General features: G+C 38.7%; 10 protein-coding genes across 10 annotated transcripts; 7 read left to right on the plus strand and 3 right to left on the minus strand. All coding sequences in view use genetic code 12, as the record gives it.

The window, feature by feature from the left end:
• Positions 1-25: 25 nt before the first annotated feature.
• Positions 26-1,756, plus strand: RPD3_3 (histone deacetylase; the record flags this gene model as incomplete). Its single annotated transcript, XM_001526415.1, has 1 exon — positions 26-1,756. One exon carries the CDS (start codon positions 26-28, stop codon positions 1,754-1,756), a length of 1,731 nt encoding a protein of 576 aa, XP_001526465.2.
• A 536-nt stretch (positions 1,757-2,292) lies between these two features.
• POS5 (NADH kinase pos5) lies at positions 2,293-3,900 on the plus strand (the record flags this gene model as incomplete). Its single annotated transcript, XM_001526416.1, has 1 exon — positions 2,293-3,900. One exon carries the CDS (start codon positions 2,293-2,295, stop codon positions 3,898-3,900), a length of 1,608 nt encoding a protein of 535 aa, XP_001526466.2.
• A 1,953-nt stretch (positions 3,901-5,853) lies between these two features.
• SSN6 (glucose repression mediator protein) lies at positions 5,854-9,849 on the plus strand (the record flags this gene model as incomplete). Its single annotated transcript, XM_001526418.2, has 1 exon — positions 5,854-9,849. One exon carries the CDS (start codon positions 5,854-5,856, stop codon positions 9,847-9,849), a length of 3,996 nt encoding a protein of 1,331 aa, XP_001526468.2.
• Positions 9,850-10,052: 203 nt separating this feature from the next.
• Positions 10,053-12,182, minus strand: PVL30_003855 (uncharacterized protein; the record flags this gene model as incomplete). Its single annotated transcript, XM_001526419.1, has 1 exon — positions 10,053-12,182. The coding sequence occupies one exon, from the start codon at positions 12,180-12,182 to the stop codon at positions 10,053-10,055; it is 2,130 nt and encodes a 709-aa protein (XP_001526469.2).
• Positions 12,183-12,875: 693 nt separating this feature from the next.
• On the minus strand, positions 12,876-13,532 carry YSA1 (ADP-ribose diphosphatase; the record flags this gene model as incomplete). Its single annotated transcript, XM_001526420.1, has 1 exon — positions 12,876-13,532. The coding sequence occupies one exon, from the start codon at positions 13,530-13,532 to the stop codon at positions 12,876-12,878; it is 657 nt and encodes a 218-aa protein (XP_001526470.1).
• Positions 13,533-14,250: 718 nt separating this feature from the next.
• SUS1 (SAGA histone acetylase and TREX-2 complexes component) lies at positions 14,251-14,586 on the plus strand (the record flags this gene model as incomplete). Its single annotated transcript, XM_001526421.1, has 1 exon — positions 14,251-14,586. The coding sequence occupies one exon, from the start codon at positions 14,251-14,253 to the stop codon at positions 14,584-14,586; it is 336 nt and encodes a 111-aa protein (XP_001526471.2).
• An 887-nt stretch (positions 14,587-15,473) lies between these two features.
• Positions 15,474-16,148, plus strand: NdufS7 (ndufs7 ubiquinone oxidoreductase subunit; the record flags this gene model as incomplete). Its single annotated transcript, XM_001526422.1, has 1 exon — positions 15,474-16,148. One exon carries the CDS (start codon positions 15,474-15,476, stop codon positions 16,146-16,148), a length of 675 nt encoding a protein of 224 aa, XP_001526472.2.
• Positions 16,149-17,337: 1,189 nt separating this feature from the next.
• Positions 17,338-17,748, plus strand: HHT3 (histone H3 h3.3; the record flags this gene model as incomplete). The annotated part of the gene is made up of 1 exon (XM_001526423.1): positions 17,338-17,748. One exon carries the CDS (start codon positions 17,338-17,340, stop codon positions 17,746-17,748), a length of 411 nt encoding a protein of 136 aa, XP_001526473.1.
• A 1,026-nt stretch (positions 17,749-18,774) lies between these two features.
• NGR1 (Negative growth regulatory protein) lies at positions 18,775-21,354 on the minus strand (the record flags this gene model as incomplete). The annotated part of the gene is made up of 1 exon (XM_001526424.2): positions 18,775-21,354. The coding sequence occupies one exon, from the start codon at positions 21,352-21,354 to the stop codon at positions 18,775-18,777; it is 2,580 nt and encodes an 859-aa protein (XP_001526474.2).
• A 1,273-nt stretch (positions 21,355-22,627) lies between these two features.
• On the plus strand, positions 22,628-22,917 carry PVL30_003861 (uncharacterized protein; the record flags this gene model as incomplete). The annotated part of the gene is made up of 2 exons (XM_061119503.1): positions 22,628-22,687; positions 22,822-22,917. The coding sequence occupies 2 exons, from the start codon at positions 22,628-22,630 to the stop codon at positions 22,915-22,917; spliced, it is 156 nt and encodes a 51-aa protein (XP_060975486.1).
• Positions 22,918-22,931: the final 14 nt, after the last annotated feature.

Below are 22,931 nucleotides of genomic sequence, written 5' to 3' on the forward strand. Positions count from 1 at the left end.
GAAAGAAAAGAAAAGAAAAATACGCATGTACCAACAACTCCCGTTTGACGAGCTCAAGGTTGACCCCACGCAGAAGAAACGCATAGCCTACTTCTACGATGCCGATATTGGTAATTATGCCTATGGTGCCGGTCACCCTATGAAACCGCATCGTATTAGAATGGCCCATTCCTTGATCATGAACTATGGCCTTTATAAAAAGATGGAGATCTATCGAGCCAAGCCCGCGACAAAGCAGGAGATGTGTCAGTTCCACACCGATGAATATATTGATTTTATAAGTCGTGTCTCACCCGACAATCTTGACTTGTTTGCCAAGGAGAGTGTGAAGTTCAATGTTGGTGACGATTGTCCAGTTTTTGATGGATTATTTGAGTATTGTGGGATTAGCGGTGGTGGATCAATGGAGGGTGCAGCCAGATTGAACCGAGGCAAATGTGATATCGCGATAAACTATGCTGGTGGGTTGCACCATGCCAAGAAGAGTGAAGCTTCTGGCTTTTGTTATTTGAATGATATTGTATTGGGAATTATTGAGTTGTTGAGGTATCACCCGAGAGTTTTGTATATTGATATCGACGTGCATCATGGTGATGGTGTTGAAGAAGCTTTCTACACAACCGATAGAGTCATGACCTGTTCGTTTCACAAATATGGTGAGTTTTTCCCTGGAACTGGTGAATTGAGAGATATTGGTGTTGGTAAGGGGAAATACCATAGTGTTAATGTTCCACTTCGAGATGGAATTGATGATGCTACGTATAAGTCAGTGTTCGAGCCATTAATTAGCAAGATTGTTGAGTGGTATCAACCCTCAGCTATTGTTTTGCAATGTGGTGGTGATTCCTTGAGTGGCGATCGTTTAGGTTGCTTTAACTTGTCAATGGAGGGGCATGCAAACTGTATCAACTTTGTCAAGTCATTTAATATACCATTGATGGTTTTGGGTGGTGGTGGATACACAATGAGAAATGTGGCGAGAACTTGGGCGTTTGAGTCTGGATTGTTGAATAATGTCAAGTTGCCACAAGAGTTGCCGTATAATGAGTATTACGAGTACTATGCTCCAAACTATACATTGGAAGTGAGGAACTCAAACATGTATAACCAGAACTCGCCCGAATTTTTGGATAAGATCATGACCAGTATATTGACGAATTTGGAGAATACAAAGCATGCACCATCGGTGCAGATGAATGTGGTGCCCAATGATCCCGAGGACTTGGGTGATGTTGAGGAGGATACGGCGATTGCTTTGGATACGAAAGGTGGTTCTGAAATGGCTCGCGATGCACAAATACAGCCGGATAATGAGTATTATGATGAAGATGATAAGGACAAAGGAGAAAGAAATGTGAATTTAAATGAAGTTGATAAGGATGACACTATGCAAATTGATAACAATGACACTATTGAAGCTAAGGAAGAAGAAGAAGATGATGATGATGATGAGAAGAAGAAGAAGAAGAAGAAGGAGGAAGAGGAGAAAGGAGAAAAAGAGAAGGTTGTTGGAAATGGAAGCGGGCATGCAGAAACGTCAGGACTTGAAACAGAAGATGCGATGGAGGTGGATAGTGCACCAGCATCAACCCTGGCACCAACACAGGGATCAACACAGGGATCAACACCAGCTCCAGTAACCACTAATGAAGTGACTGGGGCCAATGTATCAAATGGTGAAAATAAAGCCAATGGCGCTCCCACATTGACTGAAGAGGAGTTGAAGGAAATTCAAGAGTTGAATGAGAGTTTGTAATGAATGTGTAAAAAACGGGGAATCTTTCTACTTCTTTTCTTTTCTTTGAATATTTCTTTGAATTTTTCTTTTTCTTTTTTTCTTTTTGCCCCAACTAAAAAAAAAAATAAATTGTAAAATTATTAGATGTTATCCAAATCAGAAAAAATAATAAAACATATATATATGTATGATCATAATTATCAGAATTCATGGCGGGACAGATGCATAAAGAATAGTTGGTGGTTATACTCAATAGTTTATTGGTTTCCATTTGGTTTCCATTTGGTTTGCATTTGCTTTTCTCCCTTCACCTTTCTCTTTCTCTCTTTGTCTAGTTGCATCTCTGCGTCTTATAATCTGTGAATCCGCGTCATCTATATATATATACACCACTAGTGGATTTCTCCTCCCCACAAAATCACCAGACTTTCCCTTTCCCCTCCCCACCTAGGTTATCAAAAAGTTGCTAAAAAAAAAAACAAAAATCCTTCATAGAATAGGTATATATAAATAGGTTTAAATACACATTGGACACACCGAACAGATAGACACGAATGTTTAGAACAATACGAAATAACCCTTCATTTTTCAATAAAATATTCCAGCGACATAGTCCGACATCACACTACTCTGCTCAGTCTAACAAGCCAATGGGTGACAAGTCCTCGTCTTCAAGGTCGATGACGACCCTGTCAAAGTCGTATCTACAAGTACAGTCACAATCACTATCTCCAAACCCTCTGAATCTAAGTTCTAGTTCTAGTTCTAGTTCAAGTTCAGGGTCAGGTGCGAATCACTCTATACTTACAATTGAATCTTGTGAAAATCTACCCAAGGCTCGGCTACCTGACTACGTCAAGTCCCAACAGCATCGTCTCTTTAACATTATATGGCGTACTTCACCGCCAAAGAATGTTTTGATGGTTAAGAAGCCATGGGATGCCACTGTGCGCGAGGCAATGATTCAATTAATTAATCATTTGCATGTTGAGTATCCACTGTGTAATATAGTTGTTAATGAAGATGTGGCAGATGAGTTGGTCAATGAGGTGACTACGGTGAATAAGATTATGGACAAGTCAATTCAGCATGTGATTTATACTGGGGAGACCAAGGACATAATCGATAAGATTGATTTGATGATTACTTTGGGAGGTGATGGAACTATATTGAGGGGCGTTTCGTTGTTTTCAAATGTCAAAGTGCCGCCGGTTTTGTCGTTTGCAATGGGTACATTGGGGTTTTTGTTGCCCTTTGATTTCAAGAATAGTATGGAGTGTTTCAAGAGTGTTTATGAAGGAAGAGCAAAAGCGTTGCATCGGAATAGATTAGAGTGTCATGTGATTAGGAAATTTGTTGAACAAGATGTCGAGGACTACAAAAATGAGACGGAGGCGAGGGAAGAGGATGTTGTTGACACTAGACTGAAGGTGCTGATGGTTGCTTCCGGGTTTGGTTCTAAGTACGATGTGCAGAGTGTCAAGGGTAAGAGACAAATGGTTCATGCTATGAATGATATTACGATCCATAGAGCCAGCTCTCCAAATCTCACAGCGGTGGACATTTATATCGATGGTGAGTTTTTCACTACAACGTATTCGGATGGGTTGATTTTCTCGACACCAACAGGGTCAACTGCGTATTCTTTATCGGCGGGTGGATCGATCACGCATCCTGCCGTGCCGTGCATCTTGTTGACACCTATATGTCCGAGGTCGTTATCTTTTAGACCGTTAATTCTTCCCAGCACGTCGGATATAATGATTAAGTTGTCTGAGAATAACCGTAATAGTTTTATTGAATTGACGATTGATGGTATAAGTCAGGAAGACTTGCACCCCGGTGATGAATTGCATATAACCTCAGAGACAATTGTGAGTAATGGCAAGATTATGCTGGGAGGAGTAGGAGTTGGAGGAGGAGTAGGTGGAAAAGGAGTAGGGGGTGTTTGCAGCAGCAGTAGTGTTAGTGGTGGTATACAAAAGATTAAGGAGGAAGAGCCAGAGGAGGTATATGTCAATGGGCAAGATGTTGTGTATAATGACAAGAATGGTATCTGGTGTGTTGCTACTAATCCCAACCAGTGGGCCAAAGACTTGAATAGCTTATTAGGATTCAATAGTTCGTTTAGAGATCAAAAGGGCAAGAAATTGCATCTTTAAGTGAATAGAAGTAAAACAATAGAAGTAAAATAAAAATAAAAATAAAAATGGCTCACCAATTTAGGTAAAGGTTGAAAGATGAATTGAGTTTTGACAATTGAGAACAAATGAGAAAGAATTATAGTAAATGTATAGTCCACACGGTAATTTATCACGTGACTATAATATGTAGTACATTTTTTTTTAACTTTGGTAATTTGACATTTTGTTTTTTCTTCTTTTTCTTTAAGAAGTTTGGTCTAGTTTTTTACCAGTCGCTACCCACCCATTCCGCCTTTTGTTTTTTAATGCTTTTAATGAATAAGAGATGGAAAATACATAAAATAAAATAAAATAAAACAAAATAAAGTAAAATAAAAATCAATCAGAATTTTTATAAATTACAATTTTGCACCCCCCAAAGTTAGTTTGATTCCTATATACCAAAGTCGTGTATATCATACAAAAAATCAACATTGAAGATTGTCCCACATTGTTTTACGGTTGAGTTTGGACACACCAGTTGAAATTTTCTATTTTTTCTTTTCAAATAATTTTTTCTTCATTATAACTAGAAAATGTGTTATTGAAAAACGAAAAGAGAGTGAAAGGTGAGTGTTGCTTCGTAAAAGATTTTGTCAATAGAGGGTCCCAATGTTAAAGTAGTTGTTTGTAAAAACTCTTTTTTTTTTTCTGTTAATGTATATTGCGAAAAAAAAAAAAGAAAAAATTTGGAGAAATATTATTGGTCAGTTTAACAAAGCATGGATAAGGATTTTCTCCTTTGTCTTTTTTTTTTCTCTCTCTTCCTTCCTCCCCTTAATTCCTTATTTGTTTTAAGTAATTTGTTTGTGTCCTGTTGTGCTTATGTTAAACATTTTTTTTAATGTGAAAGTAAAAGGAGGGAAGAGGCGAACGGGGAAAAACAAAAAAAAAAAAACAAATAATTAAATATTCGGGCTGTGACGGAATTTAGATTACGCTGTTGCTGTTACTGTTCAGTTAATTCCCGCATTTCCTTGAGCTTTTCAGATGTATTTCTTTGTTAATAGATGGTCACGTGCAACATTCAATAATAGTAGAATGTCTCGATGTATTTTATTTTACAGACATAGCCAGCAGAAAAAGTGGAAGTAGAAGTAGAAGTGGAACTAGTCGTGGGAGAAGGGAGAATACTAGGAAGGGGGAGGGAGGGGGTGAACAGCAAAAAAAAATTAAATAAATAAAAAAAAAAAAATTTTGAGATTTTGATCTGCGCAGTCATCCAGTGCCAGTCGCAGGTGTAGGTGTAGGTGTAGGTGCAAGTTGCCAGTGCAAACACACAAAACAAACATACACAAAAATGAACAATAGAACAATAAAGTAAAATAAAAAATAATAAATAATAAATAATAAATAAAAAATAAAAAATAAAAAATAAAAAAAAAATAATTTAAGACAAGACAGAAATTTTGAAAATGACGACGACGACAGAAACAACAAGAAAAAACAGAAACTGAAATAGAAACAGAAACAGAAACAAATAGAGAAAGAGACTGAACGAGAAAAAAAAAAACCTGTTACAACAACAACAACAACAACAACCACCCCCACCACCACCAGAACAACAACTATAAACACAGTACACACCACACAGATTGCATAACTCCATCCTCAATCAGTCTTTCATAGTAAGAAGAAAAAAAAGAGTGTGCATTATCAGTATTAGAGAGTGTGTGAGTAAGTGAGTGAGTGATTGAGCTAGCTAGCATATACCACAGATTCTTTCCAATATTTTTCCACTGTCAAATCTTTTAAGACAACCAACAAACTTTTTTTGGTATAAACCAACTCAATTTTTAACAACCAACTTAGTTAAGAAAACACACACCTCTCCTCTCTCCTTCCTCCACCCCTAGCGTTGTCCTACACCATTACCACTACAGTATCAAATTACTAGACACTCTCACAATGTATAATACATCGCATTCCATTATGGTGGGCAACAAGCAACCCCCACCATCTGCCTTGAATGGGGGCATGCACCCTGGAGGCCAACCGCAACCGCAACCGCAACAGCCACCACCACCACCACAACATCAACAAATCAATAATCAGGGACAGCCGCAGCAACACCCATCTGGACCCGGAATCATTGTTGCTGCAGCTCAAGCAGCAGCATCAGGAACTGGTCCAGGAACTGGTGCACAAACTAACCCTCAACAACAACAGCAACAACAACAACCTCCTCCTCCCCAGTCTCAGTCTCTGGCTCAGACTCTGGGGCAACCACAATCACAACCTCAACCACAACAAGGTCAGAATCCTGGTCAAGTACAAGCACGAAATTCTGCTACAAACACATTTAGTGAAGCAACTGTCTCTACTTGGATTGCAGTGGGATCTTTGGCTGAAAGTATGGGCGACTTGGAACGTGCGTTGTCCTCATACGATGCTGCTTTAAGACACTCGCCAAACAATCCAGATATTTTAACCAAATTGGCCAATGTGTATAGGTCAAAAGACGTCTTTTTCAAAGCTGCTGAATTATACGAACAAGCCTTGAATTTCAACTCTGAAAATGGTGAGACTTGGGGCTTATTGGGCCATTGCTACTTGATGTTGGACGACTTGCAAAGAGCTTATGCTGCTTACCAACGTGCCTTGTACTATTTGGAAAACCCAAATGTACCAAAATTATGGCACGGAATCGGTATCTTGTATGACCGTTATGGATCTTTGGAGTACGCCGAAGAGGCATTTGTCCGTGTGTTGGAATTGGAACCAAACTTTGACAAGGCAAATGAAATCTACTTTAGATTGGGAATAATATACAAGCACCAAGGTAAATTACAACCAGCTTTGGAATGTTTTCAATACATTTTGAATAACCCTCCACAGCCTTTAACCCAGCCAGATGTGTGGTTCCAAATTGGCTCAGTATTGGAACAGCAAAAGGATTGGAATGGTGCAAAAGAGGCATACGAGAAAGTATTGCAAGTAAATCCCCAACATGCTAAAGTGTTGCAACAATTGGGCTGTCTCTACTCTCAAGCAGAGTCTAACCCTCCAACACCAAGTCAAAGAAATGGTCATCATCAAGATATTCGACCTTTCCAACAGGACTTGAACATTGCTTTGAAGTACTTGACCCAGTCCTTGGAAATTGACCAAAGTGATGCACATTCATGGTATTACTTGGGTAGAGTCCATATGATCAGAGGCGATTTCAATGCTGCTTATGAGGCATTCCAACAAGCTGTCAATAGAGATTCGAGAAACCCAACATTTTGGTGTTCCATTGGTGTATTATACTACCAGATTAGCCAATATCGCGATGCTTTAGACGCATACACCAGAGCAATTCGTTTAAACCCATATATTAGCGAAGTATGGTACGATTTGGGAACATTGTACGAGACTTGCAACAACCAAATCAGTGATGCATTGGATGCATATAGACAAGCCGAGAGATTAGATCCTGGAAACCCCCATATAAAGGCAAGGTTAGATCAGTTGATCAAGTACCAAAATGAAGGAAACACTCATGCGCCTCAGCCACCACCAGCGATCCAGCAACCAAGATTACCTCAAGGAATGGTGTTGGAAAGTAACCAGCAACCAGGTCAGCCAGGTCAGCCAGGTCAGCCAGGTCAGCCTGGACCACAAGGACCTCAGGGACAAACAGGACAACAAGGACCAGGACAATTGGGACAACCTGGTAGAGCTCCTGGTGGTCCAGTAGATGTGCAACATCAGCAGCAGGCACAAGCACAAGCCCATATGCACAATCATCCCCTAAGTGGTATCCAACAACAACAGCAACAACATCCACAACAACAACATCAACAACAACAACAACAGCCAGTAGGACTGATACCAAGCTCATTGAATAATGCAGGTGGTCCAAATCACCCACAGCAACAATCCCAATTACCTGCTCCTCCTCAACTGTACCAGCAACAACAACAGCAACAACAGCAACAGCAACAGCAGCCACAATTGGTACAACCTATTCAGCAGTTGGCTCCTCAACAACAACCACAACCACAATATCAACAGCAACAGGGTCCTCCTCCACCGCCTCCCGGTGTTTCAGCTGGACTTTCACAATACCAAAGTTCTCCCGCAAATATACAATCGCAACCCCCTTTAGGTTCTAACCAGGCTCCTCCTCAGTTCCAGCATCAGCCTCAACTTCAACCTCAACAACCTCAACAACCACCACAGCAACCACCACCATCACAACAACAACAACAACATCACCAGTCCCCACCCCAACCACACATACCACATCAATCTCCACCACCTTTGCAACATTATGGTGCAAACACGACAGAGCAAGGAACCTCAACATTGCCTCCTTTCAATAACCAAGCTGCTCAGCAGAGCAATCGTATCGAAAGTGTCGTGCATCCTGCAAAAGAAGTTAAGCAAGAGGGTCGTGGTGGAAAGTCTACTCCAAAACCAAGAGAAAAAAATGAAAAGCACGAGAAGCAGGAGAAACACGAAAAACACGAAAAGCGCGAGAAGCGCGAGAAGCGCGAAAGGCAAGACCCTCCACAACAGCCACAGCAAGTACAATCCCAACAATTTTCACAACCTCCACAACAAACAGAGCAAACGCGGTTGAACTCATTGGATAAGGGACAGAAAGATGCTCCAGTTGATGTCAATTCAATGCCACATCTTCAAGGAACAAAGACTGATGCTCAAGCTCCATCATCTGCTGCCACTATAGCCCAAAGTAGCGAAGGGTCAACATCTGCATTTGATGCTGCTAACCAGCAGACAAAGAACAATGGTAAACACGATCTCGAAGAAAAAGATGACAACGAAAGATTATTGAAGAAGAGAGCTGACGAGTCAACTCCAGCTACTTCGGGATCGCATGAACCAGAGGTCAAGAAACTGGCTGCAGCTGTAGAAGAGAAATCTAATGAAGCAGAAGAAGCAAAAGAAGCAGATAGTTTAAAGAAATCCGAGGAACCACAGGCCATTCAGCATGAAGTTCAAGTTTCATCGAAGCAGCCATCCAATTCTTCTGATAACGAACCAGTAGAGCAACCTGATGCTGGGGTTCCTGCATCAGCTAATGTGCCAGCTGTACCACAATATTCTGCTAACGTTAGAAATGCTGACAAGGACGATGAGGACACAGAGATGACTGATGCGCCTGATGATGTTGAGTCAGCTGCAATCCCATCCGGTGATGATTCCAACCAAGCGAGTTCATCTGACCACCATGAGCACCAGCACTCGCACGAGGAAATGAAGCGTAATGAAACTGCTGGCGAGAAAGTACAAGCAGAGCCAGCCCAAGAAGATTCCAAGCTTATAGAAGCCGGTAATGATAAAGATGAACAAGCATTGCAGGAGAAGGCAAAGGCTGCGGAGGTTAAAGCGGAGCTGCTGAAGGGGGAAGAGTCGGAAAATCCGATATCTGAACCTATACAAGTTGAGGACAAGATTGAGGCAGATGCCGAGAAGAAAGCTGAGAATAAGTTAGAAGATAGACCTGAAGAGAAGCCAGGAGATAGACCGGAAGATAAACCGGAAGATAAACCGGAAGATAAGTCAGAGGATAAGCCAGAGGAAAAGCCAGAAGATAAACCAGAAGATAAACCAGAAGGTAAACCAGAGGATAAACCAGAAGATAAACCAGAAGATAAACCAGAAGATAAACCAGAGGATAAACCAGAGGATAAACCAGAAGACAAACCAGAGGATAAACCAGAAGATAAGCCAGAGATTAAACCAGAGGATAAATCAGAGGATAAACCAGAGAATAAACCAGAAGTCAAGGTAGTGGATAAACCAGAAGTTAAGGCAGTGGATAAACCAGAGGATAAGCCAGTAGATACAGTCGAAAACAAGGATAAAAATGAAGATGAGGATGATGATGAGGAAGAGCCAGCTTCCAAACAAACTGAAAGTGTTGAGCCACCAATGAGGAAAGTTGAAGAGGATGAAAACTACGACGAAGAATAGTGGTTTCTGTAGCAGTTGTAGATACTAGTTGTTGTATTCTTTCTAAAGACTTTTGTGTATGTTTTATTTAAATTTGTACCAATATATAACTAATTTTATTTTCTTTTTCTTTTTTTTATTTTCACCTTTTTGTCTCTGTTTTTGTTAATTTTAATTTTGATTCAGTTTGAATTGCAACAATATCGAACTTTGGATACTAGTAATCATGAAGGAAAATTTCCCGGTAACTCTGTTGGTATGTCTTGTGTCAACCTACCAAGTAGCTCTTCATCGGTTTCACCGGCACCACCAATATTGATGATTCCATCATCTAGGTCCTCTGCATCAGAGGAATACATAACGCCGGAACTTTTGACCAATCGCACAATTGCCTCTGCCTTGTTCAAATTCAATGGCTCAATTTGTTGCATCTGTTGTACTCTTCTGTGTGCAATATAGAGATTAATAATCTCTTTTCCAAGTGCAACAATGACTAACCCAGCAATATTTGCAATCAATACTTTACGATCCAACGAAAGATGCTCAAGTTTGGAAACTCTTGATAGAAGTGGCAAGACCAAGAGACCAACTTTTGATGATGCCAAAGGCCAAAGAATCGTTGTAATAGTTTTGAAAATCACACTTGGCGAAGAAAGACTGAATGAGTAGTCGTGTTTCAATGAGGCTAATGTGAATTGTAAATTTGTTTTAACACAAAGTCTATAATAGGGCCACCATGATTTGCGTAGCTCGTAGATGTACCGAATATTTTTCTTGATGTGCTTGTACAATGCTGAAATCACAGGGATGTTGCAGGATGCTATTTTTGATGTTGATTCGTCGCTAACCTGTTTGTCGATGGCTTGGTAAGTTTTATTATGGTGACTCCTGTATTCATTCAATTCACCATTAAGCTCTTCCAAGCGTTCAACTTCTGATGCACCCAAACTATTTGCAATTGCCCGTGGTCTTGATTTCATGGTGAGATTGAAATATGCTCTGTTGAATGTGAGGCGATGGAATAGGTCATATCCCCATCTTATGGGGATCAAAAGTGATATGATGTTATTTGTTGTCAAAAAATCTATTCCCCTTACGGGATTTAAGATGGATGTCATTGATCCATTCATTAGTTGTTTAATTTGGGTGACGATGTTTTTGTAAATGGCACGTACAAGTGAATTATCAGCTAAAGACGAAATATAACTGGCAATCATGAGTTCTGTGATTGCCGAGGCAAAGAAATCATCATTTTTTGCAGCAAATAACACGTCAAATATTGATGATGATCGCAGTCTAAACAATACAATTGGCAATACTGGTATTCTGGAGAATTTCAATGGATCAATTAGTCCCTGTACTAGCGCTTGCTCCAAATTATCAACAGCATAAGTTTGTGTATTGCCAAATAATATTCTGGATAAAGTCGAATACGTGTTATTGGAACTAAGTAATGATCTTCTCGTTAACATTCTCACAAGTAATGGACCGGGAACAAGACTATCCATCATTTTCAATCCTGCTGTAGTAAGACCAATATAGGTCATCGATACAACCCCAGTGAGCGCTGAAGTTATACCGAGAAACACACCTCCATATTGCACTAATCTGGAGACACCAGTTTTGAAAGATGCTTGAAGTGCCACCAATTTTGATCGCTTCATAAAAAAGATAATATCTTTTTTGCATTGGGGACATTTGGCTAAAACGTAAACGGACAGGTCATCAACATGTTGCGGTGACGAAGTTGGCAAATGTGGCGAATGTGACGATGAAGAAGAAGATGTTGATGATGTTGATGGGAGCAGCGACACAGCATCCAAACGTGTTCTTGAAATGTCAGTGTCTCTTTCGCCATCCGGTTGATAAGTTTGCATTCCGGGATCAGTGTGGGGATCAGCATCTCTATTTTCATTTATATTCTCAAAACCATTTGAACCATTGTTTGCTTGTTCCTGAGTTTCGCCATCCTCTTCATCTTCGTTAATGATGCCAATGATATTGCCAAACCAATCATTTAAAGCTCGAGTCGACAAGTTTATATGGATGTTAGTTGATTGTACAACAGGAGGCGAACCGATTCCAATATCGCCACCTATATGATCGTAATTCTCCCTCGATAATGGAGCTGCACTAAAAACTCTCTTGGCGTGGATCACATGTAGTTGGTTTGACGGAATGGTGTTGAACCAATCCAATAGACATTTTTTGTGACAACTGATTGAGCATGTAGTACATGGCTTGACCATATCTCTAGCATCTGCAATTGAGCCAAATGCCGGAATCTCAGTATCATCACCTAAGCAGAAGCAGCAAAGGTCGCTGTTGCTAGGAGAACCTTGGCTACTAGACATCGTGATTATTGAATGATACTACTTTATGTAAATCCCAAAAGATAAGGTCTTATGAGATGTGAAACTTGGCGAATTAACTGTCTGCTTTGTTCTGTTCTGTTCTGTTCTGTTCTGTTCTGTTCAAATTTCTTTCTTTCTTTCTTTGTTTTATTTATTTTTATTTTCTTAATTTAATTTTATTTGGCATAGGAAAAGAATCATAGTGGGTCTATTTCTCCGCTCAAACTGAATTGTATACCCCAACATTTTTCCTACACGCTGTATTTCCGTTCTCTCTCGTTAGTACGTGACGTAAATATACGCTTTTCATATATTCCTTCTATAGCTACTTCCTCTTCACAAAACAAGAGAATAATAAATAGCCCACATTTCTTTATTTACTAGCTTGTGCCAAATCAAGGCAAGTTCACGACACTTTTACGAATAATGATAATCAAGTAAGGAAAAAAATTGACACTCAATATCAATTTACTTAACCAAGGGTGTCTTCATATTGATTTGATTTGATTTGATTTGATTTGATCTGAACAGTTATTTCAAACCATGGCTGAAGATCAGATATACAATAATGATAATAAAATAAAAAATAAAATAAAAGTACAAAATAGGCCAGAATGTTGCAATTTGAGTCAGAATTTCAAACTAGAAAAGAGGTGTTGTTGCATCAAACAAGTGTTTCTGTATTTCTAAGTTCTACGTCAATTGGGTCTTGGCTAATTCTAATCCCATTGCAAAATGGTACAACCTTGCATCAACAGTACATCCTTCTTTCTCACAAACTTTGTCCAACTCTTGTCGCAAATTATCCAATGGCAATGTAAAAGTAATGATAAATTCGCCGTCTTCTAACTTTGGCTTGGGGTTTTGATTTCTTTCGTCTTTTAAGTCAACATCAACGTAGGCCAACACCATATTTGCATTGGTTAATCCGGGATCACTATACACTATAGGCGAGCTATTACGAAATTTCCCAATATAGCCAGTCTCTTCATGCAACTCCCTAACTGCTGTGGTTTCAACCGATTCTTTCGGATCGATTAATCCTGCTGGTAGCTCAATCACAACATGTTCAGTTGGTGGACGAAACTGTTGCACCAATACTAATTCCTTAGGTTTATCGATATGGTGGAGAATTGAAACAATAGACACTGCATCGATGTTTGTTGTATCTGATCTAGTGGTACGCACTGCCATTTCCCATTGTCTATCGGAGCCATTGGGATCGGTGTATTCGATCTTGCGAGTTTGGATCCATTTTCCACCCTCTGGTAGTGGTGAGACTGAGGTTACTTTGGCCTTATATGGGGATGGTTTGGTTGACATTGTTCTCTTGATCACCGATCTTAACATATAATTGAACTGATGTGTGGAGCGATAGTCAGAGAAAGGTAAGATGAAGTATAGAAAAGACCAAATAAAAAAAAGGAAGAAATAAGAGGAGAACAAGAAAAAAGTAGAATAAGAATAAAGGATTGATAGATGGGGAAAATAGTAGCAAATTATAATTGATGTTTGCTATTTTCAGGTTGAAAAAAGTGTATTCAGACGTCCGGATTTTTCTCTCTCTCTCTCTCCTTTTTCTTTGTATATTTTTATGTGTATTATCTTTCCCATTGAATGGCTCAGTTGCGGGAGTGCGAAAATGATATGGGAATGGGAGTGGAAGTCAGTTTGCACAAAATCGATGGTTTGAGCTCTTTGCTGCGAACGAAAAGACGTTACAATTGCATCGGTAGATTCAACACGAGCAAATATACAGTTGTTTGTAATTGACACTTAAAAAGATTTGACTATACAAAGACTTTGTTTATTTAATCACTCATTCACTCATTTCGTTATCCACTTATTTACTTATTCATTTGTCCAATTTTCCTTTTGACTTGAAAGTTATTTGGTGATTTTTTTTTTTTTTTTCATTTTAACTTAAAAAAGAATCCAACCTGTTTTAGTATACCACCATATCAACAAACATCGGAACCCATCTGATTTAGCTTTTCTTTTGTTTTTTTTTTCAGCTATTTCCTCCTTTCCTCCTTTCTTTCTTTCTTGCTCATAATAACTATTTATAATGACACGAGACGGAGATAATAGCGAACTTAACCAGATCAAATCTAAGATACAAGAGCACCTAGTCTCCTCGGGGAACTACGAACTTATAAGTAAGCAACTAAAGCTTCAGCTTATTGAAAGTGGTTGGTATGATAAAGTTGCACAAATTGCAATGGATGAACTCAATAATTCCTCGAGCAAGGATACCAAAGATGGAGGTAGAGCATATACGACAAAGAGCTTAAGCGACTTGTACACAGTTGTAAAACCCAAGGCCGAGGGTTTAGTACCAAATGAAGTGCGGGAGAATATGTTGAAACGAATCGAGCTGTATCTTGATGACCTTATAGAGTAGTATTTAATTAGATGAAATTTTGTTATCAACATTCATTGTTTCCTTTTAATGCTTTCAAGGAAAGGTGAAGCGGTTGTTACTGAACAAGAAGACAAACAAATGAACCCAAGTAAAGAAACAATAAAAGCAAAATAAAAGCAAGAACCAATTTGAAACAGTTTACTTATTTTTAATTACAGTCAAAGTCAAAGTTAATAGTGTTATGTTGTATTATGTTGTGTGTGTGTGTGCTACTATTGATTAAGATGTTTAAGGTGCTTACCATAGTAGAGGTGTCACACACTATGTCGCAGCCGTGCTTTATACGTCATTTGATGTATGCGACACTGAAAGAAAAAAAAATAAATAATAAAAGTAGTAATAAAAATAAAAAAAATCGAGCCAATCAACAGATATTTTTTGCTGATTATATACAAATCCACGAGAGAGGGTAGAGCTACAGTGGAGCTTTTTTTTTTTCTTTCTCCTTTCTTTCTCTCTAACTTTTTGAAAACACTTCTGCTTCACGAAACCTTCAACAGCACAACAGAGTTTTTAATCAATCTATTGGTTTTACAAATATCAACCACTGTTCAAACTCAAGTTCAAGCTCAAGTTCAAGCTCAAGTTTAAGGTCAGACTCATTTTCGCAAATACGTTTTTTGAGCTGACACATTTTTATATATCACATATTATATTAAACAAAGTTTAAAATCTAAATCGACTTTGCACTTGTTATCAAAATTTTTTTTTCCTCCCCATTCATTTTTGATTCTTTACTTTGGTCATTCAAATTCAAAGAAATTTTTCCATTATAGACCTTTTTTTCTGATAATCGCAACATATCAAAGACATCATTAGTGCATCATCACAAATACTAATCAGAACAACTATAATTTACTACAAAAATGAATTCATTGACAAGGAACATTGCTTACAGGCTGTTGAAGCAACAGACTAGATCGTCTTCGTACCTCGTATCATCGATTTCACACATTCCACAACAAAGCAATAACACACCAGTTGCATCCAAACGTTATGTATCCTCTAAGGAATTAACGCCGAAGGAGTTGCCAACCGACTTTCCATTAATGTCACAAAAGACTGCCTCTAGTGCAGTGGATTATGCCTTGACATCATTAGACACAATTGCCAACTGGGCTAGAAAGTCTTCCTTTTGGCCCGTGACATTTGGTTTGGCATGTTGTGCCGTGGAGATGATGCATGTCTCAGCACCAAGATACGATCAAGATAGATTGGGTATTATTTTCAGAGCCTCACCTCGTCAATCGGATATTATGATTGTTGCTGGTACATTAACTAACAAGATGGCGCCAGCATTGAGACAAGTCTACGATCAAATGCCTGATCCTAAATGGGTTATCAGTATGGGTTCATGTGCCAATGGTGGTGGTTACTACCATTATTCGTACTCAGTTGTGAGAGGTTGTGACAGAGTTGTTCCAGTCGATATCTATGTTCCAGGATGTCCACCTACAGCGGAAGCTTTGATGTATGGTGTCTTTCAATTGCAAAAGAAGATGATGAAGACCAGAATCACCAGGTTGTGGTACAGAAGTTAGGAAGCGTGTGTAGATTTATTCTTCAATTTTAAACCATGATATTTGAAACGAAAAAAGGAATGAAGGAAACAAGGAAGAAGAAAAAAATAACAACAACAACAACAACAACAGCAACATTGTTTTTTATTATTATACTTCTTTCTAGTTGTAGCTACTGTTGTAAACAAAAGCATTAGTCATTAGAAGTTGATACAATTTTACTTACAGTTGAGTAGTATGGTATAAAAAAAACGACTAATTAATAATCCAGAAACAGAGGCAAATGTAGAAGCAGAAAGAGGTTATGTGTTTACATGTGTCTAGGTTTATGTGTGAAAATAAAAAAAAACTAGGTAAAGCTCTACCTATAAGTTCGTTAGCAGATTATAGGTCTGTATATATATATATAATAAAAAAAATAATTAGAGGCAAGAAACAATTGATGAGCACAGTCACGTGGAAAACTACACGTGAATAATTTAGCTTCACCAAATTAATTAGATAAAAATATATATATTTGTGTACAATAGTACTTTGTTTGCCAAATGCACACGACCTTTGATGTTTTATTTTTTGCTTGAAGTGTGGTATTGGCTACCGTAGCATTTCATAATAACGGCAGTAGGAGCAGTAGTAGCAGTAGTAGCAGTAGTAGCAGTAGTAGCGGTAGCAGCAGAAAAAATAAAAAACAAAAAGTGGGAAAAAAAAGGGGTGGGGGACCTAGGGGGGGAGGGAGAGCAAAAAAGAGAAATTTTACGCCGAACTTTAACCACAGAAACCGAGTCACTCAATCTGTCTGCGCCCACTGTGAACAAATGTATGAGATTGCACTCTCGCTTAGCAAAAGCTATTGCCCACACTCTTTTCTTAGTGCAATCTTTCACATTCGCAATCTCTTACACACACACACACAGAAAGAAAGACTATTATATCTATCTCTTTTTGTCTCCCTCTCTGTGACCTCAGTCTGTCTCAGCCACCCACACACACACACTCATCATTCTTTGCTCCTTCCCAACCTATTCTCCGTTTCTCCTCATTCATCCTTTTCTCTTATATAGACGCACATTTCACCAAATTTCAAACTAAATCTTTTTTTTTTTTTTTGCCTCCCCCTTTCTCTATTATCCTTTTTTTTTTCCCTCCTTTCTTTCCCTCTTTTCTTTTCCTCTTTCCTTTATCTTATCAGTAAACAAGTATACATCAAAAAATGGCCAGAACTAAACAGACAGCCAGAAAATCTACTGGTGGTAAAGCACCAAGAAAACAGTTAGCTTCCAAAGCTGCTAGAAAATCAGCACCAGTATCAGGTGGTGTCAAGAAGCCACACAGATACAAGCCAGGTACCGTTGCTTTGAGAGAAATTCGTAGATTCCAAAAATCTACTGAGTTGTTGATTAGAAAGTTGCCATTCCAAAGATTGGTTAGAGAAATTGCACAAGACTTCAAGAGTGACTTGAGATTCCAGTCCTCTGCTATTGGTGCTTTGCAAGAAGCCGTTGAAGCTTACTTGGTTGGTTTATTCGAAGACACCAACTTGTGTGCCATCCACGCCAAGAGAGTCACTATCCAAAAGAAGGATATCCAATTGGCTAGAAGATTGAGAGGCGAAAGATCATAAACTGGATAAGTCCAAAAAAAAACATGATGTTTCTACATTGGAGTGCTATTCAGTTCATTGCTTCTTTGCCAATTTTTTTTTCTTTTTCTTATAGTTTTAGTTTTAGTGTTCTTTTACTCCTTTATTCCAAGGTTTTGACTTTTTAAGCTCGTGCAACTTTTGTTTTTGACGCTTGTTTGTACCATAGGTATTTTTATTTTTTTATTTAGTAGCAAATTTTCTATTTTCGATCATACCATATCATATTATATCATTTTGTATTTTCTTTTCATTCTTTTTTTTTGTCTTATTTAATTTTTTCTTATATAATTTTTTCTTTTCTTATATTATGTTTTTTTTCTTTTTAATATCTTTCTATTCTATCATATTTTACTTGAAGGCTAACCCTCTTTGGTTTGGTGTTTTGTAAACCTTTAGCGTTGACGATAAAAGAATGACTAGAGTTATAGTGTGTTTGTGTGCAGTTGAATAGTATCCTGTGTCCGTGTCGGTATCTAAATACGGTAATTGCAAGGACCAAGTCTCTGCTTACCAACCCACTTGACTCACCCACTAGGCTCGCGCACTCTGTACCTTTAACCTTTTGCTTTATATACGGTTCAAGTACTTCATATTTGCTCCAAATTCACAAATCGAAACATCGTTCAAAAAGGACCAAGGTAAATAAGAGATATTGTTCTTCAATAGTAGATTACTTGTTACAGAGTTCTATACTTTACCTCTAAATTTATAGTCTTTTCTCCATTATATTTCTCAACTTTCTACACAAAATTGTATAACAGACCTCTTATGAACAATTGGGCAAACCACAGCCAGAGCTGCAACCACAACCACAACCACAACATCTTCCACTTCTATTATATGAAAAAAAAACTTGAACAAAACACCAATTTTTTTTGCCTCTACCTCTCCTTTATTTGCGTTTTGAGTGGTTTTCTTCTCATTTTCTTTTTACCTTTTTTTTTTTTCTTTCTTTCGTTTTTTTTCTTTCTTTCGTTTTTTTTTCTTTCTTTTAAGATATTTGAATCATCCTTTACTGCTCTTGCTAGTTTCCTCTTTTCCATTTTTGTCATGTTCACCTCTGTCGGCTTCATTTATACCTACCTCTTTCATTTTCTTTACCAACTCATCCTCCGGAGCATCCCCTTCACCAACATCACCAGCATCTTCATCATCATCTCCATCATTAGGATATTCCCTCTCATCTTCCTTATCATTCTTGCTATTTTCTTTCCCTTTAGACAAATAAGCTACAGAAGGGTCAAATGAACTCTTCAATGGAGTAGTATTAAACAGCAGGCCTCTACTTTCTTCGATGTTTCCATTTCCATTATTATACTCACTATCGCCTCTATCATTGGTGGTGGAAATTCCCAATAAACCAGTAGTATCTGTAGAATCCAACTCATCTGCTGATGGTGTGCGGAAATGGGTCATGTTCAGCTGGTAGTATTCTTGGTAATCCGGATATAGATTATAAGGATTACCACCGTTGCTACCAAAAGGAATTCCCATTTGTTGTTGTTGTTGCTGTTGCAGCAGCAGTGGCGGTGGCGGTGGTATTCCGGAAAGCAGGTTCCCCAATGGAATCTGATGCTGACTATGTTGGCGAGGTGGTGGTATTGTACCAGGATATCCACCTGCAGCAGCAGCGGCAGCAGCAGCAGCATTAGCATTGACGGCAGCTATAGCGCTTGCTGGATCCATTCCCATTGATATCGCAGCTGCAATTTGCATCTGGGCAGCTTGCTGTTGTTGCTGTTGCTGTTGTTGGCTTTGATGCTGACCGTGACCCTGACGATGATTGTATCTTCGATTATTCATTGAGACTCTTCCCCAACTCAATCTAACCCTATTACCGCCAATGATAAAACCCTGCATTGCTGATATCGTCTCTTCGGCTTCTTCCCTAGTAGCATACTTTACAAATCCACAGTTTTTGCCTGGTGGAATTTTGATTTGCAAAATGGTACCAAATGGTTTAAAAAGAGTAAATAAAGTAGCCTCTGTAACTTCTGAAGAAAGACCACCAACAAATACTGTAGTGTTGCTAGTATCAGAAAATTGTGAGTTTTGTTGTTGCGATTGTTGTTGTTGGTGATGGTGGTGGTGCATCTGTGGTGTGAAAGAAGGATGTCGTTGCAACTGTGAATAAATAGGCTGCTGTGGTTGTTGTTGCTGTTGTTGTTGTTGTTGTTGTTGGTACTCAGGAGAAAAATAGTTGGGGTATCCAGAATCTGGAATATCTTGCAGTAACGACAGGTTTGGCGAGTGGTAAATACCTGGCTGCTGATAATAGCCGAATATAGGACTTCCACTGATTGGAGCTTGCGACTGCTGTGACTGTTGCGACTGTTGTTGTTGTTGCTGCTGCTGCTGCTGCAGTGAGGGAGGAGGTGGTCCTAGTGCAGTAGCTGGTGGGTGCTGTCCAGCACCATGAGGTGGTCCAACTGCACCAATTGCGCCCATAGAAGGCGGGACTATTGGGGGGCCCATAGGCGGAGGAGGCACAAACATCATCTCTGGTGGGAGGTGTCCAGACAGAGGAGTTCGGAGCTGATTCGGCGGTCTTTGCAAAAAAGGACCGGGCCCTAAACCAATGTTTTGATAATTGTCATTATGATTAATACCGTTGATGTGAATGTTATTGTTGTTGTTGTTGTTATTGTTATTATTGTTATGATTGAATCTTCGGTTGAAGTTGTTGCTTCTTGGTGTTGCCAAAGCAACTCTTAGTGGACGACCAGCAAACCACGCACCATTCATTTCGTCCAATGCCCTTTGTCTCTCCAGCTCATCCGTAAACCGAACAAATCCAAAACATCTAGATTTTCCTGAAATGGGGTCTGTCATGACCCTCACGGTTTTTATAGAGTCGGGAAATTGCTTTTGAAAGAACGCCAACAAATGTGCCTCGGTAGTCGAGGCAGACAAATCACCAACAAACAATGAGTATTCAGGCAATTGCACAATCGGCGCACTCAATGTGGCTCCACTAGCCCAATTGAGGCGAAAGTATTTCTTTTGGTTATCTGGATTGTTGGGAAATTGTTGTTGTGAGGGCATGGCAACATCGGGTAACAATTGGCCATTCAAACTCAAAGCTTGTTGCGCGTCTTCAAAAGTTTCAAACTCAACAAAACAATATCCCGAATTGGTCATTCCTTTGTAATTGGCATCTATCTTTATGGTTTTTGGTCTGATCAACTTTACCATAACTTTCTTTTGTAAAATGTTCCACCAAAGCTGCGTGATTTGTTCTTCGTCCAACCACGAGTCCAAATCGCCCATCCATAATGTCCGAGGCATTGGTGGTGAGATTTCCAAGCTTTCCCTTTTTGGCGTAGCAGTGGGCGTAGATGCTGAAGACGAAGTAGAGTGTTGTTGTTGCTGCTGTTGCTGCTGTTGCTGTTGCTGCTGCTGTTGTTCATCTTCATTTTGATTTTTGTTTTGCTGGTCTTTTTGTTGCTGTTGTTGTTGTTCGGAGATTACGGCATTGGATTGTTGGGTGGATACAGGGGGGTTGGGTACTGTATAGTCCAGTAAAAGCTCCTGCTCTTGTTGATGCTGGTGACTTGCAGTACTTGTAGTAGTATTTGGATCCATTTCTCAATCAATTGGGAGAGTTTCGTGTTGCCAAGAGTAACGTGGATGCAAGAGAAATGGGAAAAATTGAAGGGCAAAATCAGGTGAAAATGGGTGAAAAAGGGAGGGGGCGGGAGGAAGAAAAAGGGGGGAAAGTGAGGGGGGCTGTGGACTTTTCTATGTAGATAATCTTGTTCTGATGTGATATCGATACCGGATATTTGAGTTAGAACTTGGCCAAAATGGCAATAACAAACAAATACAAACTAAAGCTTAACTAGGCTCTGGTCTTGACTCCAATTGAAGATGAAAATGAAATAGATGTACTGCTTTCTTTTCTTATTTTTTTGTATGGAAGAGAGAGAGAGAGAGAGAGAAAAAAGCAAATTGGTTGGTGTTTCCGGTTACAAATTACACAGCACAATTGTTGGTGTGTGGATTAGAAGGTTTATATCTGTATACATGTATATATGTATACATGTATATATATTGTGTTCTATTGTTGTTCTGTAGTGCGCACTCACTCACATTTGTGTCGCACTTTGTTTTATTGTTTTTTTCCCCTTAGCTTTCACACAGTGTCTCTCTTTCTCTCTCTTTCTCTTTCTCTCTCTTTCTCTCTCTCTCTCTCTCTCTTACTCCTTTATCAGTTTTATTTTTTTTTCTGGAGTGCTATCTACTGGACGACGCATACTTACATCCACACATACACACACAAAAAGAGAAAAGAAATATGGAGCGACTGGATATCGTATTTCCGGCTTTGTGCAATACCCGGTAATGAATTTGTTCAGATGTGGAAACAAGGTACAGAACTCAACTATGCCACTGACAAATTCACATGTACATATATATAAGAAACAAAGGGTACGAAGCTTCAATTCATTTATTTTTTTTTTGTTCTATATTTTCTTTTTTTTTTTTGCTCTTTACTATATCATATTACGGACCATAGAAGCTAAATCTGTGAAACCAACTCAAATTGGATCTTAGTCAACTATGGTGTTAAACAGACTGCTTAAAGGATGGGTACCAAAAATGATTGGTTGCAAAAACCACTCTCCGTTATTGATTTTGACACAGAAAAGTAAAGTGTATGTGATATAACAATAAAGTCAAAGACTCCTTTCTTCTTATGGGATTAGTGATGACTTATTAGTTTGTTTTACTTATCATTGGTTAAAACAACAACTAGTGGCTTGATAAACCATCTGATTCAATAAATGTGAATAATGTGCGTTTCTTTTTTTTTTTTTTTTTTTGAAGTTTTTTTTCATAATCTCCATAACAATACATGTCACTCGAATCTTATCCTGGCTTGTTAAAATGGACTGGCAATCGGAATAGTCAACGTGTTTGCTAACTTGCTAGCTATATATGGATCACGTTTAAAGGGCTTGAAGATATTCATATACGAAAATTGATTTAAATATATTATATTTCCTTCACTTTAATAGTAAGTTTTTTTAACTACTAAACTCTCTTTAGATTAATATTTCTAAACTAGTTAAAGTAACCTTTAAAAGTGATTTTGAAGTAAGTTTAGTACAAAGAGTAAAGAGTTTGGATGGCACTTTGGCATAGTCTATCGTTGAAAG

Source organism: Lodderomyces elongisporus, chromosome 4, assembly GCF_030384665.1.
Source record: "Lodderomyces elongisporus chromosome 4, complete sequence".
NCBI classification, from domain to species: domain Eukaryota; kingdom Fungi; phylum Ascomycota; class Pichiomycetes; order Serinales; family Debaryomycetaceae; genus Lodderomyces; species Lodderomyces elongisporus.